The sequence below is a fragment of the Lepisma saccharinum genome, chromosome 8, assembly GCF_977018435.1.
Source record: "Lepisma saccharinum chromosome 8, izLepSacc3.1, whole genome shotgun sequence".
NCBI classification, from domain to species: domain Eukaryota; kingdom Metazoa; phylum Arthropoda; class Insecta; order Zygentoma; family Lepismatidae; genus Lepisma; species Lepisma saccharinum.
The window spans coordinates 49218617-49236123 of NC_139236.1; the positions used below are offsets into that span (position 1 = coordinate 49218617).

The 17507-nt window shown below is 38.4% G+C and overlaps 1 protein-coding gene across 3 annotated transcripts in view; it reads left to right on the forward strand.

Annotated features, from left to right (window-relative positions):
* Positions 1–2030: 2030 nt before the first annotated feature.
* The window catches only part of LOC145990988 (proton-coupled amino acid transporter-like protein pathetic), a 106276-nt gene continuing 90799 nt past the window's right edge, over positions 2031–17507 (forward strand). The window contains exon 1 of one of the 3 annotated variants that reach the window (XM_083126619.1): positions 2031–2107. In XM_083126619.1, the coding sequence (XP_082982745.1) occupies positions 2090–2107 (18 nt within the window). In that variant the 5' untranslated portion in view covers positions 2031–2089. The other 2 variants (XM_083126617.1, XM_083126618.1) reach the window with 2 other exon arrangements.

Sequence of the window (17507 nt, forward strand, 5' to 3'; positions counted from 1 at the left end):
TGAACTCCTTTGAGGTTTTGAAAGAAGAAATTACTCGCGTCTTGAGAAATGCTGAGACGGGCAAGCTGACCCACGTGGCGGTTAATCCAACTGTGAACCGAGAATTATGGTCAGCATACCGAGAATTTCGACCATTGAGAGCTGCGTTGGCATTGATCTTACAGGTATTCTTGTCCTGTTTCACTCTTTAATACATACTGTTCAGTTCAGTACAGTTTCTGGCTTGATTACCACATTTTCTTTCACAATAACAACATTATCAATATCCGAAAGTGACTTCTGGTCAATGCTATACTTCAAGATATACTGAACTTTCCTTGTTTACAGTGCTGTTAATAGCTTATGCAAAGTGCGAAAATCAAAGGTCAAAATTGTTTATTCATTTGATAAGTAGTACAAACATAACCACCGCGTACAAGGATTTGCAAGTCTTGCTCTGCGAAATCAACAATGAAGAGTGATAATGTTCAATATGATAATCTTTGACTTTTTTTATGAAATTGTTACGACGAGTACAGCGGTTAGTGTAGAGATTAATCAGTTGAGCCTGCACTTATGGCACCGTTTGAGTAGTAGTTACGGTCAGTTTGAAGTTCCAAATTGACATAAAGTAGTCTCGAAAGCATTTGCTCGTCTTCTGTGAAATCTACAGACATACTGAAGGGGGCGATTTAAACAATTCTACCTTCTGTTATCAACAGTATTGACGTTGTACGCAAAATAATTTCGCATCGCATCTCACTACAGTGACTGTTTCTGTACTTGACTTCAGAAAATTTTATCAGTCTGTATGAAATCCTTGTCTTGAGTCATTCATTTTGTCAACTTTAAAAGTCATAATTGTGAATAGGAGCTGCGAGTTTCCCCTTCCTCAAGTACAGTTGTTCTTTAAAAGTTTAACAAATGTGCGAGCTTGACTAACAAGCCTACCAACAACGTAGGACGTTAAGGCCGAATCACACGGAACTGGATTTCCAGTGGGAATGCCCTAGTTGGCGCTGAACTGGCTACCTGGGTGGGAATCATGGCAATTGAGCTAACTGCTTGACTGGTGAGAAATTGGCCATGTTCTAATTGCAACTGGCTCTACTCGACTGGATTCTATGTAACAGTCCATCAGAGCAAAGTTTGGCCATGTGAAGATAATCTGTGAGTTTGCCAAAGGAAATTTGTTTTGCTTTCTGTCTGTAGTTTTCGAGCGTTGGTTTTGTTCGCTTCTCGAGATGATGATCGATTAGATTTGTACGTGACAAATATGATTGGCTGAAAATGAAAATCCTTATTATTACAAGTGTAGTATTAAATGTTTGATATACTCAGTTTTTTAAATGAATCCTGCGAATCTCATGTATGAATATGCATACCCGAGTTCATTAAAAATCTTGTTTAGTACGCATTTACTAACATATTTTCTTTCGAGCCAACTAGTCTATACTTTTCTTTTTTAATTTTTAATAACAGCAGTAATTCTCCTACAGCGTTCTTCAAATCGTTCGTCCTTCTTTTCAAATTGTCTGCTATGCGCAATGTCTTATGGGAAGAAAAGTATACCGACAAGTACGGTAATAAGTATCGTGAGAGGTGAAAACTAGCAGCTGGGTAGCCAGTCCAGTGGCAACTAGGACATTCCTACTGGAAATCCAGTTCCGTGTGATTCGGCCTTTAGCGATAGGTGCTGCGTTGAGATGACGTCATCATCTCACTTGCCGATTGGTGGATGCTGGAGTTACTTGCTTCCAAGCTGTAAATACATATGTTACAAAAATAATCGCACTGTAAACAGTATGCTTCGTGAGCTTTCAAACCTGGGAAGAGGGAAGGGAGGACTAACGGTGCCTTTGCACCTGGCGCCGCTAACCTAACCTTGCTCTTTGATAACTAACAGTGTATGCTACGTTCACACAAAATGAAGGGGGAAACTTCAGTTTTTCATGATTTCATAATGGTCAGATGATATGGTTACTGGTTTTTTTTAGTTCTCCTATCGCATAGTAAACGATAAGGAAATATCAAAGACCAAGGTTTGCTGTGGGAACTTCAACAATGATCCAGTTGAAAACTGTACTGCAGTGAGGACAAACGTTCCTTGATGAACAATCTCCGAAAGGTAAGAACGTTTCAAATTATACTGTTGTTTCAGTTTGACAAGATCTATCCGATCCATTAACTCCATCACCTTTAACAATTCATTTTAGTATCCCGGTGACACAGTGGCAAATGAACGATCTTTTCTTGTGCTGAGTAACTTAGCTCTTTTAATATCACATGGACTGTTTCTATAGTTATTATTCCTAAATCATGGGGGGTTTGCCACTAGGCATTTCTAGGCTATGGCGCTGAAAGGGCAGAATTGACAAAGACCATCGGCTATTAAAATTTCTTGCTACTTGCTACTTTTCACAAATCAGGGGAACCTGTTACGATATTGTGGTAATAGAAAAATAAAACATATCAAGTCCTTTTACTTGCTTATTTCATGTAAGAAGGTTCAAGGAAGGAGTTTCTTGCGTCGGATGTATCTATATTTAAGTTTACAAGTATTGTACAGTGCGTCCATTTTGTCTCGGGGCCGAGATAGCGCGTGACTGCAGACGGCGAGGCATGGCGCAGAGGCTGGCATTTTCGTCCCGTAACGTCCCGTTTATTTTTACGCACATATCCTTAGCATGCAGGCAATTATATTTATATTGCATAACGAGTACTAAATTTTGTTACGATAATTATTCAAAGTGGGTTGAGGTTAAGTTACGTAAGTAACAAAAGTAACTCCTTACAATGAAAATGTATTACAGTTGTTCTATCCTCCTGTAAAATCAGTGATCACAAAGGTTTACATTTAAATATTCTAAATGAATATTGACAGAGCACAGATATACATTGTGTTTACTATGGCACCATGAGCGTAACTTGGGACTTAACTTTTGGGGGGCAGGCACGAACTTGAGGCTTAACTTTTGTGGGGGCAGAGTCTAAAAGTTTTTCATCCCATAAAAATAGTGTCCAGGATAATTTGCCAAGTAACTGTTCCATTTGCAAAATCACAAATATTATTATTTATTTCTTAGCTACTCAGTATTCTTAACTTGTAAATTTTTGACACAAACCTCAAAATTTGGGGGGGGGGCGCAAGTGCCCCCCCCTTACCCACGCTAAGTTACTCATATGGCAAGCACCGATGTAGTAAGTAAAAATAACCAAATTTTACAAGCTGCCATAAGCATGCACTTTTTTCTACCAATGGAGACAATGTGATACATTTGAAGTTTATTTTAGGCGCCTTAACTTGTACAGTATAGCAGATTAACTTTTTTATTTCTAACCTAAAATGTCTAAGTCTAATGACTTGAACCTCATCTGCTCCTGTTAATTTGAACGCTTAGCCACATGACACTGCTATGCCCGTGAATTTCTATTTATTTATATATTTCCTCTTCTTATTAATCTTCAAGTGGTACAGTATTCCGTTAAAAAAAAACGATATGATTTCAAACTTCTTATCACATTAGAGCAAGTCAGCTACATTTACCGGTACATTTACGTCAACATTTGCAGAGAAACCGTTATTTTTCAAATCGCTCATAATTTTGATAACATATCATGCATTTGAGTTCACATACTGTTTGCTAAAATGCCAGTACTAAATTAAATTTGTGATATTTAAAACAAGTATGGTGTTAGTGTGGAGAATAAAACTTTCTTTATTACTATGTGACATCATCTAGTGTGAACCAATCAGCTTGCGTCTAAAACCAAACAATGGTTCAAAACTCGAAAACTGTAAAGGTTTGCTAATCTGATTGCAGATTTGGAAAGATTGTCTTCATCTAATCACTGGCTTCTGGATTCGATCCCTGACGAAAGTGTTGTAAAGTGTTTTAGGTCCCATTTTAAACTACATACAAGTCTAATTCCTATTAGTGTTAGGCTATCTAAGCATGAAAGTAGATTTAAAACCAACCATAGAAGATTTTCATAAGTTATTAGTGTGTCTGCGTCAGGTTTTCCGTTCTCCTACTTTTATAAACAGACAATATGTCAAAGGAGGGTGACTTTTTTTTTGTATTTTTCATATTTACGTCGCTTTCCTATCTCTCTAGGCTGAGAGTGACGATGAGGATGAATGATAAAAGGACACCCTATGCCAACCCAAAACGCGATCCTGGGACCGTCTGTGGTGAGAGATTGTGTCCATCACTCAACGCGGCAAAACAAAGGTCAAATGGAGATTAACAATAATTGTTGTGTTATCAAACTAATCTGTCTTATCGAATCAAAGTGTATGTGATTTGTGAATGTGTGTTATAAATCATTCACCAAATTTGATTTGTTGTTTTGATTTCGTCGAGATTGCATTTTAAAATTAGCTTAAGTTTCGAGTTTCGCAAACAAGTACGCTGTGTGGTTAGATTCTGTTCTCGATGTTACGTAGCTTCCGGTACAAAGGCACAGAGTGCACGGCTATTTGTGTAACTTTGCACGTGGGGTATGATGGTTCATTAAGCAGTCTTCCTAAACTGAGGGATCGGCCGGCACCTGCTTGTGTGCCACAATGCTGCCAGACCAGATCGCCAGATATGGTTACAAAAGTGCCAGCTCTACATTCTCAGAGTCAAATTTCTTTCATCTGACACTTCAGAGTGCAGACTAATCAAAGGTTTGAGTTTGTCTGTTTCTACCGTGGCGTCACCTCGAGCCAAGCGGAGAAAGGAGGATATGGGAGTGGGTTCGAGTCACAACATTTTCCGTTATTTGTTGGGATTTCGCATATGAAGAATTTTGATTTTTTGCAAGTCCACTTTATGCACAGAGAGGCAAATCGGGACTGGAATTACAGTTTAAAGTGGGATCCGAACCACTGTGTATCGAAACTGGGACCCTTTCATTACAAGGCGACGACATTACCACTACGCCATCGGATATTATGAGTGACATGTGTCGTTTTATGCGATATATTTCGAGACACTGGACGAGACCGAGACTTATCGTTCCAGATCGAGAAGGATGTTTATAATTCGAGGTCGAGAACGAGGCATTGCTAACTATTGTTTAGATACCATCCCTAGCACCCAGTTTATTTAAAGTATCATATTAATTTGTCCATTAATTATACGACCAAGAGCTCAATGATATCATTTTGTACACACAACTCACGTCTCTCTCTCACTGTGTGCGATTTAAGGATCTAATGGTAATTTCTGAAAAACACTTCAAATGTAAATTGTCAGTAAAAACGTAGATATAGGAAGTTTAAGAATATACATGTAGTTATTTCTGTTAATTGGATATCAGATTACTATACTAAACATAATATATATAAATTAAAAGATAAGTCAAAAAGCCTAAGAAGAATTGAGGTTTTGGTCATTCAATTAAAGGACAAGTTACGTGACAGCGTGGTCTAACTCAAACATAAGTTCAAAACACATCATGGATATCAAGTCCATATCATAGGCGTGCGCACGGGGGGCAAGGGAGGGGCAATTGCCCCCCTAATCATGGGAGTCCGCAGATTTTTTCCACGGAGGGACAAGCAGAGTAATTTTTCCATGGAACATATTACCCCTATATTAGTGCTGCCCCCTCAAAAAACACCACTTGAATTTGAAATTATCGCATAAATATAAATCAAATCATACGTTTGAAATATATACTTTTAGGTTGACATTCGATTTCTAAGGGGGATGTGTGGCCATCCTTTCTCTCCCCCTTAAAGACGTCCTACATTATTGTATTTTTACCTAGAAATTTAGTGGAGGGGAATCTTGTCGCCTTTATTAAACGATTAAGTATTTTCAAGCCGATTAAAGTTCATAGCAACTGCGGGGGAAGGGGGTACAGTGGTGCAATCACAAGGGACAATGGGGGAAAACATTGTGGTAAAAGCAAGGGCGGATTAAAGGGGGGCGGAGGGGGCGGTTGCCCCCTCCGAGGCCCTTGAGGGGGCGTCATGGGCGACTTCCACCAAGAACCTATTTAATTTTTTTACATATTGATAAATAGTATACACAGTTGGAATGAAATATATCACACGTAATGTCAATTAAGAAACATACAAGAGTGGAAAAAAGGAGGACGGAGGGGCGACAGACCCTTAAGGATCTCATTCTATTTCTTCAATATGGCAAATATTGTGGTATTTTACGAATAAATAACATTATGGAGAGCAGGAAGCTTAACGGCGAGTGTAACGAGTGACTAAATAGAGGCGACGAATGATAAGGAGGCGAACAAAGATAAGAATGACGAAAGATAGGGGTAACGAATGATAAGGGGGCGACGAGAGACAAGAGGCGAACAAAGATAAGAATGACGAAAGATAGGGGCGACGAATAAAGGGGCAACGAGAGACAGGGGGTGAATAAAGATAAGAATCAAGAAGGATTGGTGAGATGAAAGATGGCAGCCGACAAAAGATTAGAGGGAGACGACAGGTAGGAGGCGAAGAGGAGGCGAATAAAGGTAAGAATGACGAAGGAAGGGGAGGGGGCGACGAAAGATAAGCACGAAATAAACTTAAGATGAAGGTACTAGGGTGGATCAAAGGAGTCGTGAGGTGACCACCCCTTCACAGAGGATCTATAAAATATTCCCGCCACATCTGTCATCTCACTCATATTTTCATGCACAGTCACTCTGAAAAAAGTCTTAGCCAGGGAGAGAGAACAGCTGACATATACCCCAGCGCTACTAGGGTGACAAGGAAAAACTACAACTATCACTCTTAGTAGCTTGCTGCAAGGCCAATTTAAAGGCTTGAGGGGGCGATCATTCTTCTCCTGCGCCTCTCACAAGAGGGTATTTTTTTAAAATTTATTGATAAATTCACAAAGTTGGAACAAAATGTATCAAACTTTTTGGAATTTTATGAGATACCCAAGAGCTAAGAATTAGCAACCGTGACACAGCAGTGCTCTTCTTGCCTTTTTGGGGCAAGACATAGGTTGAACTGCTCCACTGTTCCCGACAGTTAACATCTATTGGAATCAAAAATCAATGTATTTCACGTCGCTCCATGTTACATCAGTTGCGCAATCGCAGGGGGGGCAGGGAGGCATTGCCCGCCAATCTTGAAAAAAAAATCTAGGGGGGGACACAGAGGTACAATTGTCCCTTTCGATATCAAATATGAAAATACATTCCGTAAAATTTTCTTGCTCGCTTCGCTCGCGGTTTTTGCTTTTCCTACAGTTTTATCAAGTTCAGAGCCGTAGTTAGGAGGCGGCGGGAGTTGGCCCTGGGCACCGAACGATCTAAATGAAAGAAATTTATAGATGAGAATACCATGGCACTCCATGAAAATGTTTGTTCCGTATTAAATCAATATTGTTTTCAGTTTGCAATAATTTGGATCTAAATATTTTCTTGCTCGCTTCGCTCGCAATTTTATTGTTTTTTGTAATACATTGTAAATTACCAAAGAGAGAAGTTATAACTGCTAAGCACTTCAGACTCTTGCCGTTAAACAGTTTTGTCTTAATTGTATGAACACAATTGTTTGAACGAAAAGGAGCGAGGTACAATTTATATATTCGTTATGCTGCCTCTATGTGATAAAATTTCGATGAAATTTCATCAAGGCTCTTGCCCCCCGCCCCCCAATCAGAAGGTCTGCGCACGCCTATGGTCCATATTAATTATTATTAATTACACTTGGGACTGTACTTTGTCTAGTGATTGAACATTTCTCTAATACGTTCACTACGCACTTGTTGGAACTTAATAACTGACCAATAGATTTTCGTTTCGTTAATTTATGATGTGGAATATGCTGGAAAAAAAAAGCTGACGTGAAATTTCTGTCTAAACCCGCAATTTTCGCAGCATCCAACTATCGTTAAAACAAATTACCATGAAAGTTTTTAAAGTAGTATGAACGGCCATTATATAGTTAACCTAATTATGCAATTTTAATGGCTCATTTTTTAAATATATATTTATGATGCACACAACTGCAATTCATAATCATGATCTATCATTATGAATGATAAAATATTCAATTTTTAATAAAAAAAACTGTTGCGTGCAGTTTTTGTATACATTAACAAGCAGACTGTTAAAGATTTACGATAGAATATTGTAAATATTACAATAAGTTGTTACTTTATGTATTTTATAACATGCTATAACTCCAATGTTTTAACTAATTATTTTAACTTAGTGTGTTCTTGCACATGCTTCATACATGTTCAACATAAATGGGAATTCAGTCCTGTGCTGAACACATAAATTAATGAAGAATGTAATCTTGTCCTCTTACATTTTCGTTACTATTCAGTATTATTAATTACGTGCGAATTCAGTACAGATCTTTCAAACTTTTGAAATTGTCTCCATTTAACCATATTTCCAGTAAGAAAACCATATTTAATCTTTCTTCAACTTTGATATACAGGCTAGATTAAATTGGTTGAATGTTCACATAAAAATAACGAAAACGTTTTTTGCATATGAAGAATATCAAATATTTAGCTTTCTTATCAAGGGTTCAGGATTCTTCCGGCCTGAAAAGATAACATCCACATGTGCCAGTACTATAATAGTTTCTAGGCTGACTCTTTTTCAAATTTTTAAACTTAAACTCTCTGCACAAGAATAATCTTGTTTAACCGAATGAATGCAAACATTAAAGACGTTAGTTTATCAATATTGATTTAATTTACTTATTAAAATTTTAAAATGTGAACTCGATTCCTCTTTACTGGCTCTTCTCCACATCCCCCATCCCCTCCCAACACTCCGCCTACTTTGTTAGGAACATCCCTTAAAATGTTCGCAAAAGTCAAATTTATGTTTTGGGGGGCTATATATGCCTGTTACACTACCATGGAGGCAGGGAGGGGGGACAAACGAGGTATATTTCTCCCCTGTAATAGCTTTTGCCACATAAGGAACACCCCTCCATTTTGAAGTTATCCTGCAAAGCCCTTATAATAAATAGGCTTTGGCTGAAATTAAATTGTATGTGTGAAATATGTAATTTTAGTTTGACATTCATTTTCCATGGGGGCGTGGTCACCTCTTGGTCCCCTCCCGGACGTCCATGTACACACCCTAAAATCGATCTTACCCCCAGCCCGACCCTGTGGCCGAGTGGTTAGCACATTGCGCTGAGACGCCAAGGGTCCCGGGTTCGAATCCCGGTCGGGCTTGGTTGTTTGTGAATGTCCATTCATCAATTTCATCATTTCATCACTCATCCCCATCTTCGCAAATTAGCCAAGAGGCACAAAACGCGAAGTAAAATAAACTAAATCAATCAAATCAATCAATCGATCTTACCCCCAATTGGAAAATTGTGGACGAACCTCTGAAGTTGGCAGCTGTAAAGATTGGTGAGACACTTGTATTTTTAAAAAATGCTTCAGTTATGAAGAAAACAGCTGATAAAGAACACAAGTGTATTTGAACTAGCGTAAGTACACTTCCTCACTACCTCTCATTATTGTTCCAATAATGTGCCACGTGCTCTTGGCATGTGGAGACTTATGCAGATGCTTATCTCTAGGCTATTGCTTTCTTTTTGTAAACCCTCCTTCCAATAACGGAAATCTAGCATATTGGAAGAATTTGAGCACAAGATAGCTGATGCAATTGCATCTGTCCCTAACACAAGCTATTGTTCACGTTATCAATCTTCTTTGTGTGTTAATAGGAGCACGTGGCGACGAAGTTTCCGCTTTCGTTCACCAGGTGGCAGGTAAAACATGAATATGGGAGTAAACGGCAACGGTAGGGAGCGCATGTTTGGAATTACTTTTTGGCACGTGTTATGCAAATGGCGTCGCTTGCCGCAGCACACTCAAGATCGGTTAGCCTGAGACAACTTGCAGAGATACACAGTAACCGCGGGTCGCCCGTTCGAACCTTAGAACATGGAACAGAACTTGTGCTCTGCGACGGAATTATTGGCTTAACTTGGGAAGAAAGAAGACACGTAAGCTTATTTTAAGCCTGGGACAAAAAACTCCCTAGTCTGCTTGAAAGCGATTCCCCTCCCCCCTGCTTCTAAGCCCCACCCCCCACTAGACATGATGCAACTCGTCGAAGGCTTTACACAGAAGGCAACGTGCCACACTAGTATTGCTTGACTTTTCAGTGTGGTAGCAACGCGTGCTGTAGTGTTCCATTGGAGATGTGTGCATGCTTGCTTATACCTGCTAACATGCCGGTTAGTATTTAACTTTACGTTTATTTTAGTGCCGTAGACTTAACCTAGTTTCTGCTTGCACGTGTGGTGGAAGTGTGTTTCTAACCCCAAGCCACGTGTTCTGTCTCTCTGAGGCGAGATATACCGCATCTAGCAAACAATGTTTTTCTTTGTTTTTTTTTTTTTTGTGATAAGATAAAGGTTTCAAACTTACGTTACAACAGATGCTTCCCATGTAGTGGTGTAAATGTTCTTGCGGGAATTTTAGCATCGTACATAGGGTTGCTATAGTTTGTGAAGTAAAAAAAAAAAAAAAAAAAAGAGGACCGCCAAAAATTAAATGAATGCACACATATTTACATTTCTACATTAACACGTTTGATTATGTTTCATTATAACTTTGAAATAAATTATCTTTTTTCTGACAGTTTAATACAATTCTCAGATAAATATCTTCAAAACGACAGCTCTTCGTCCAATCATAGTCAACAAAAATATGTCGAAAAAATAGTTGTTTTTAAGTTCATCTGCAAACTTACATCTTCGTTCCGACACTTCTGTTTTTCTAACTTAACTACAAAAGCACAGCGTCAAACCAACGTGGCCCGCAAAATAGCTTGTGTAGCACTCGGATATCGATCTATCGGTCGATATCGACGATTGTGTATCGATTTCAGCGACGATCGTATTCGCTCTCGAATTGATGAACATTTCGTGGCTTGCTATGCTTAATATTTTACATTTTTCTGTGAAGTATTATAGAAAACCCGGAAATTTTTGCTCTGAAAAGAAAATAAACACGGAAGTTCTCTTAATTATCTAAAACGATGAAATGTCCAGGGGAAAATGATAGCATATAATAATAATAATGCGGAACGTAGTATTTGTAAAGCTTGTAGTTATTATGGCAAATAATTATTCATGGAGATTATTTTCATATGCGGGGCCAAGATTTTCGAATGTGAGAAAGCGGAAAGTTCTATATTTTGCTATATTTTCCATCGTTGACGTTATTTCTCTTGGAATGCCGAACCAAAGGCGAATTATGTCCTCCCCCATTCGCCCTGATTTTATGTTATGATTAATTTTCTGTCAATATTGAGGAAAACTTTGCATCTCAGAATTCAAGTATTTTCCCAACTTAAATTCCTAACTTCAACTTATTTCTATACACACGTGTTGTAAGAGGTGGATAATGAAAGATATAGTCAAATTTGTGAATCAGGATCATATTTTTAAATTGGTAAATTCATCTATGGCGGAGCGTTTAGCACATCGCGCTACGGCACTAGGGGTCCTGAGTTCGAATCCCTGCATGGGTATGGCTGTTCATTGCGAGCATCTCTTCATCATATCATCACTCATCGTCATCTTTCTCGATTAGCCAAAAGTGGCAGAAAAGCGAACCAAAATAAAGCCAATCAATATGTTGGTATATTCGTTCACTAAATTTAGTAAATTTCAGTGTTTGGATTTCCAAATTAATTTAGATTTATTGCAGAATAGTGAAGTCAATTACATTTCAAGAGGGTGCTGGGGGTTACATTTCTCCATAGCCTTAAAAAAAAGCGATGGATATGAAGAAGATTGAAAAATAGGCTGATAAGCTAAAAAGGAAGAAAAATGCCCCACCATTTCGAAAGCTCTGGTCACGCTACTGAACAGAGCAAATCGATAGTAGGTGGAATGAACTCACGATTAGAGCCAAGTTACCAATATCCCAGTGCATAAGGAATACGTTCCTTAAACTTATTTTCTTTCTTCATGTGTGGGTATTGTAAGTTTTCTACACTCTGCTCTTTACTATGTTGAAAACCATAGTAAAAACCAGGACATTATTGAAAAATATTCTTGTTTGTGCGGAAAAGAACTGTTTGAAATTATTTCCCGCCTTTGGCTTACACGTAAATATTGCATCATCCCTGTGAAGTCGTTACGATACGCAAATGTCGCTGGACTATCTGAAATTACATCGGTGAAAAAAGAACGAGAAAGTGATAGAAAATCTCATACAGCAATGATACAGGGAGTATCAATGTCCAGGATTCGACACCCGACCAAGACATTTTTAGTAAATAAACACAAGGATGTCTCCCAACACAAGAGCTGGTTTAGTGATCGTTTCACTGTATCGCTACATAAGTTTCCGGATTCGAGTCCTGACGTTGTCTGAGTGTTGGTGAGTGTCACTTCACCAATTTATCTCATTCATCCAAATCCATCCTCCTTGTCGCGGAGTAAAGAAAAGAAATTTACATCTATTCAGTAGCCTTGCTGTGTATAAAGTGGACTTAACAGTTTCAATGCTTTAGTTTCACGGAGAGACTTGTGGGATTTTGCAGGGGTAAGAAGGGGCCATGGCTCAACCCTCAGAGTGGAGTAAATAACTACAAAATATGAGTAAACAATGTACCTAGGTAGATAAAACATTGTGTACCTCTCGAAAGTGCCGGAGGTTTCTATGTTCATAAATGGTGAGGGTATGGTACTCTACCCTTTCCCCGTTAATAATGCTGATATAGTGCTTATGCCTATAGACATGTAAATAAACAATACAATACAATATAAATGACATTCTAGGCGTCAGAATCACAGTTGACAAATTCAAAATATGTTATTGATTTTTATTGATTTGGTGTTTTAAGTCCACTTTATGCACAGTATGGCTAATCGGGACTGGACCTACAGTTTAAAGTGGGATCCGAACCACTTGGGCCTCCACCGGGTATCGAACCCGGGACCCCTTGATTACAAGGCTATGACGCTACCACTGCGCCATGGGGGAGGCCCTGAAATTCAAAATATGAAACGAGACATCAAGAAACGCATTTAGTAGATTGCACAAGAAATTTTATTTAGGGTTAATTTAGAAAGATATGAATCAGTTATGACAATAACACTTGAATTTATAATTTCAATATTCATTTGTTTGTCTCAGTTGCCATCACTGGCGTACGCAGAGGGGTGGTGATGGAGCTGCATCCTCTTCCGAAATCTTGAGAAAAATTAACATTTGCAAATAAAAACGGTGAAAATCTGTGGAAAAAACCAGAGTGGTAAATTCAAAACCTCTCTTAAAATGCATCGTGGTGTGATTGTTGTAATCGAAACTATCCAATCTGCTATACTCCAGATAGATATGCCATTGGTTACTTAACCTGCCAATCTTATCGCCCCGAAAACACTCATGAAATGGGTCAACTTACTGATATACGTAATTTGGCTTGAGATATACGGTCTTTTTTTGCCAAGAGTTCAGCACACGTATACAACACAGCTGTGCACAGGATTAGCTGAAAAATGTGACGTTTCGAGGAAGTGTTGAAGTTATACATACCCCTCTCCTCTTTTCCTAATAATTTTTCCTAAGAGAACATTCGCGAAAAAAATGGGAAATATTCCATCCTTACCCAATTTCTGAGTGTACTACAAGTGTAAATACAGTCTCAGAGAGTGCAGAATCACTTATAATTAAAAATGCCAAAACCAACAATTCGATATGGAGCTTGCAGATGGAGACTATACGCACGGGCATGAAATTAGGCGGGTGACAGAAGTTCGCGCTGTTGCCACGTCGGAGCATAACCCCGTGCGTTCGGAAGTTTAAAAGAATGAAAGATCTCGTTGTATAGTTAGTCTTTTTTATCTGTGACACAAATTTGACAGTTTATGCTCGAAAGGTCAGCGATGACACAAAAGTCTCCGGAGACAGATCGGTCTGACGCTTGAACTAGGCAACGAAGCCTGGTTGACATTGCCACACAGTGCACGGGAACCAGCGACTCTTGTCCCGCTTTCGCTTTGCTTTTCCCATATGTGGCACCAGCGTAATTCTGCCCAGCCGCCTATTTTCATGGCCCAACGTTTAGTCTGTTAGTGGAAAAAATCAATTTTCAAGATACTTCACAGCACTGGTGTCCTCAGAAAAAAAGAAACGTGGGGTGGCGGGAATATTTTGTGCTGGAGAGTCGCATTTAGTATATACCTAAATATCACACCAAAATGCTTATTTTGACTAAAAGAGGACATATTTATACATTTTTACTTGTTTGCTGAGAGGGAACTGGTCGAACAGAGTGGCATTCGCTCCCGCCCCCTTTCGGTTGGGACTAAGATAAAAGTTCTAAAGCCTTAAAAGAGGAAATAGGAGAATTATACAAAACGGACCCTTTTTCTCACGTAAGATCCACTGTATCCACAGTTAAAGATAGAAATGCAAATCCCTCCCGCATAAAAAAAAACTTGCACAAACTAGGCGGTTAAAATATTCACTATGCATTTAAATGCATTATAAAGTTTTGTCAAAATATTCAAAGGAGACTGTAATGAATTTATATGCATGTATATAACATTCGTGCAAAATATCCACCTTCCAACGTGAGAAAATGATGTCCGGAAGAAAAATTAAAAGGCTCGTGTACGTAACTATGTACATAATTCTTTTAAGACCCGGAAAAAAGTAGAAATTTGGAACATAAATGGATTAAAATAAAGTATAAAAACAAATAAAAGAAACAATGGGATGATAAAACCGTGAGGAAATCTTTCTAATTTTACTCTTAGAAAAGTATATAAGAATTGATTACCACGAACTGTAAACGAAAAATCCCTTACAAAAAGGCGGGAAGGCATTTAAGTGTACAGATTTCCTAGGAATGTTGGAAGTTCCGTGAAAGAGTAAGACAAAAGATTTATGGAGCTAACGTCACTGCAGCATTCAGGCAAGTGAAATTTCGTCACCTAACTGATAACCCAAACATCCTGAGCTTTTAGAGAAGTATTAATATAGGCGAATCTGTACGGTACGGTAGGAATAGATAAGATTTTTTTTATATATTTTCGTGATTAATGTGGGTCAGGAGAAGAAAATGTTATCGGAAATAATGATTTATGAATGGAATCTAGAGAGAGAATGTGAAACAATGATGCAACTCGGTGGTTTATTAGAGTATGTTGATAGTTCTGCATCACCTGAGTCCGCACAATGCTCGATAGATTTGCCGTGCAAGGACATTTCGTAGTAAAATCATTCCATCAATGTCGTTTCAATGTAGGAAAGAAACAGAACGACAGGTTACTGTGTAATAGGTTTTTCAAGTGAGCAAAATTTCATTTTGTGCGTATGTGCCTCCATTGCACTTTGTATCTTAGCATCTAACAAATTTAGACATTAAGCTTTGTGTTCTCTATGCTTGGTTTGTGTCTTGTTCGCTGGCTTTGTTAGATATGGTACTGTACGATAAATCTCAAGAAAAAAAGGCAATTACTTTGTGTTTTCGCATTTGCTACTTTTTTCTTCGCAATTAGGCATTTCAATTTTATGGACCCAAATAGAAATTAAAATTTGTAATTAGTTTCCATAGTATGTAGTGATTGAGTATTAACATGTATACATTCTATACTTTCGCTTTACGAAAGTGTCGTTCTGCTGAATTTAGTTCAAAACAATCGCTGTAATACAAATAATCATTCATATCTAGCCAGCATAACACAATAGATTCAACAAATATTTCGTCACCCATAACGCACAAATGTCTGGTTTAATATGAACCTAGAAAAGTGTATTTTTCCCTGTTTTGTTTTAAGTTACAAAAGAAGTTTGCATTAGCATGAGTACAATAAAGTATTGTTTTTAATAGTTTTCAAAGTAGTAGTATTGCAACTTTAGTATCTTGGATACTAAACCTGGATTCACTACTGTGCAAACTTGCAACCTTAGCCATCACCTACTAACATCGCCACCAAAGTTTTCGGGATCGAATCTTGTCCTGGGCACGGGTGTTCATTTGTCAGTGTTTCTTTGTCAATTTTATGTAACCATCATCCACCCTCATCGCTGCTAGCCACAAATGGCAGAAAGGCTACATAAAATATGAAAACATTCAAAATGCAAATCCACTATTATTATGTCAGCGAACACAGTGGTAGAAATGTGCAGCTTAAAACACCAGACAGGCTCATTTGTTCGATTAGCGTTTGCGGCCAACCTCAGTGCGAGCACTGACCTCTTTCGGCAAACATTTAAGTTAACTTCGTTAGCATAACTATCTCTAGCTTCAGACTGTAAACAAGTCCATTCCGCAGCTTCTTTCAAGCCATTGCCTTCTACACTCGCTGTCACTCTTTCTGTACACCAGTGGCGTGCTGTAGCTCCACTGAATTATATATTGATAGCAGTAGCGAAGCGTAGTCTTACGAAGGAGGCAAGCAATGTTTCAGTACAACAAAACATGTAGTACAACGACATGCCGAGGGGAAAGATTCAAGGTTTATAGCCTCATTTACCCAGTCGCTGGATTTGTCAAAATATCGTAATAAAGTGACTGTACTAAAAATAAACCATATGATCCGCAAACGTCACATTTACTTTTTAAAAAAAATCCAGGTAACGTTATTCATATGATATTAAACGTTTTGCATATGCGAACTTTCCGCATACGACTAAAGGGAGACGGAATTTCTTACTTACTTATTTGTTTATTTCTTCATTATTATTTAATATGGTCAAACGGTGACCAAACCGATTTAGATAAAAAAAATGGGAATCATTTGTTTATTTTACGCTGCATGATGTAATTTAGTATTTTTGGGCACCCTAAAAACCGCATTGGAGTAACTTAAACACTAAATGAAAAGTTAAACACAAACAATAAAAAAATCATTTCAAAGCAAAGAAACACATGCATAGACGATGTACTCACCACAATAAATTTCAAACTCTTGGTGTTGGTCGACCCCCTTCCACGATTTTCATTTTAACACTTATCTCTCTCGAGCTAAACGAAGCAATTTTCAATTGCTCAATAATACACCCGCACTTCACATCAACCGTTCCTAAATACGCGTTCATTCCGATAAATTCACAGCACAAAACACGAAGCAACAAACACTCACACTATCCCACGCGCTTTCCACAACTGCAAATACAAGCATCCACACAAGATCACTTTGAAAATCTCTGAAACAACAGAAAGTGATACCAACCTATTTCCTTAATTTTATCCGTCACAAAGGAAAGATATATCAGTTTGGATATAAAAATTACGCGGAGGAATCAGAATCATTTCAGCAGAACGAGTATGTACATTAATATTTAAGTACGTAATAAAGTGTCATTCAATGGCGTGCCCGGGGCGAAGGGTGGGGTGGATGGTAGACATAACCCCCTTTTGGCCCAGTATATCTAAGAAAAAACGTCAAAGGAAGGAAAAGATGACAAAATGGGGACCGTAAAAAGACCCTGGGAACACCACTTGCGTCATAATAATAGAACTTAAAACATATTCGGGCCTCCCCGATGGCGCAGTGGTAGTGTCGTCGCCTTGTAATCAAGGGGTTCCGGGTTCGATACCCGGTGGAG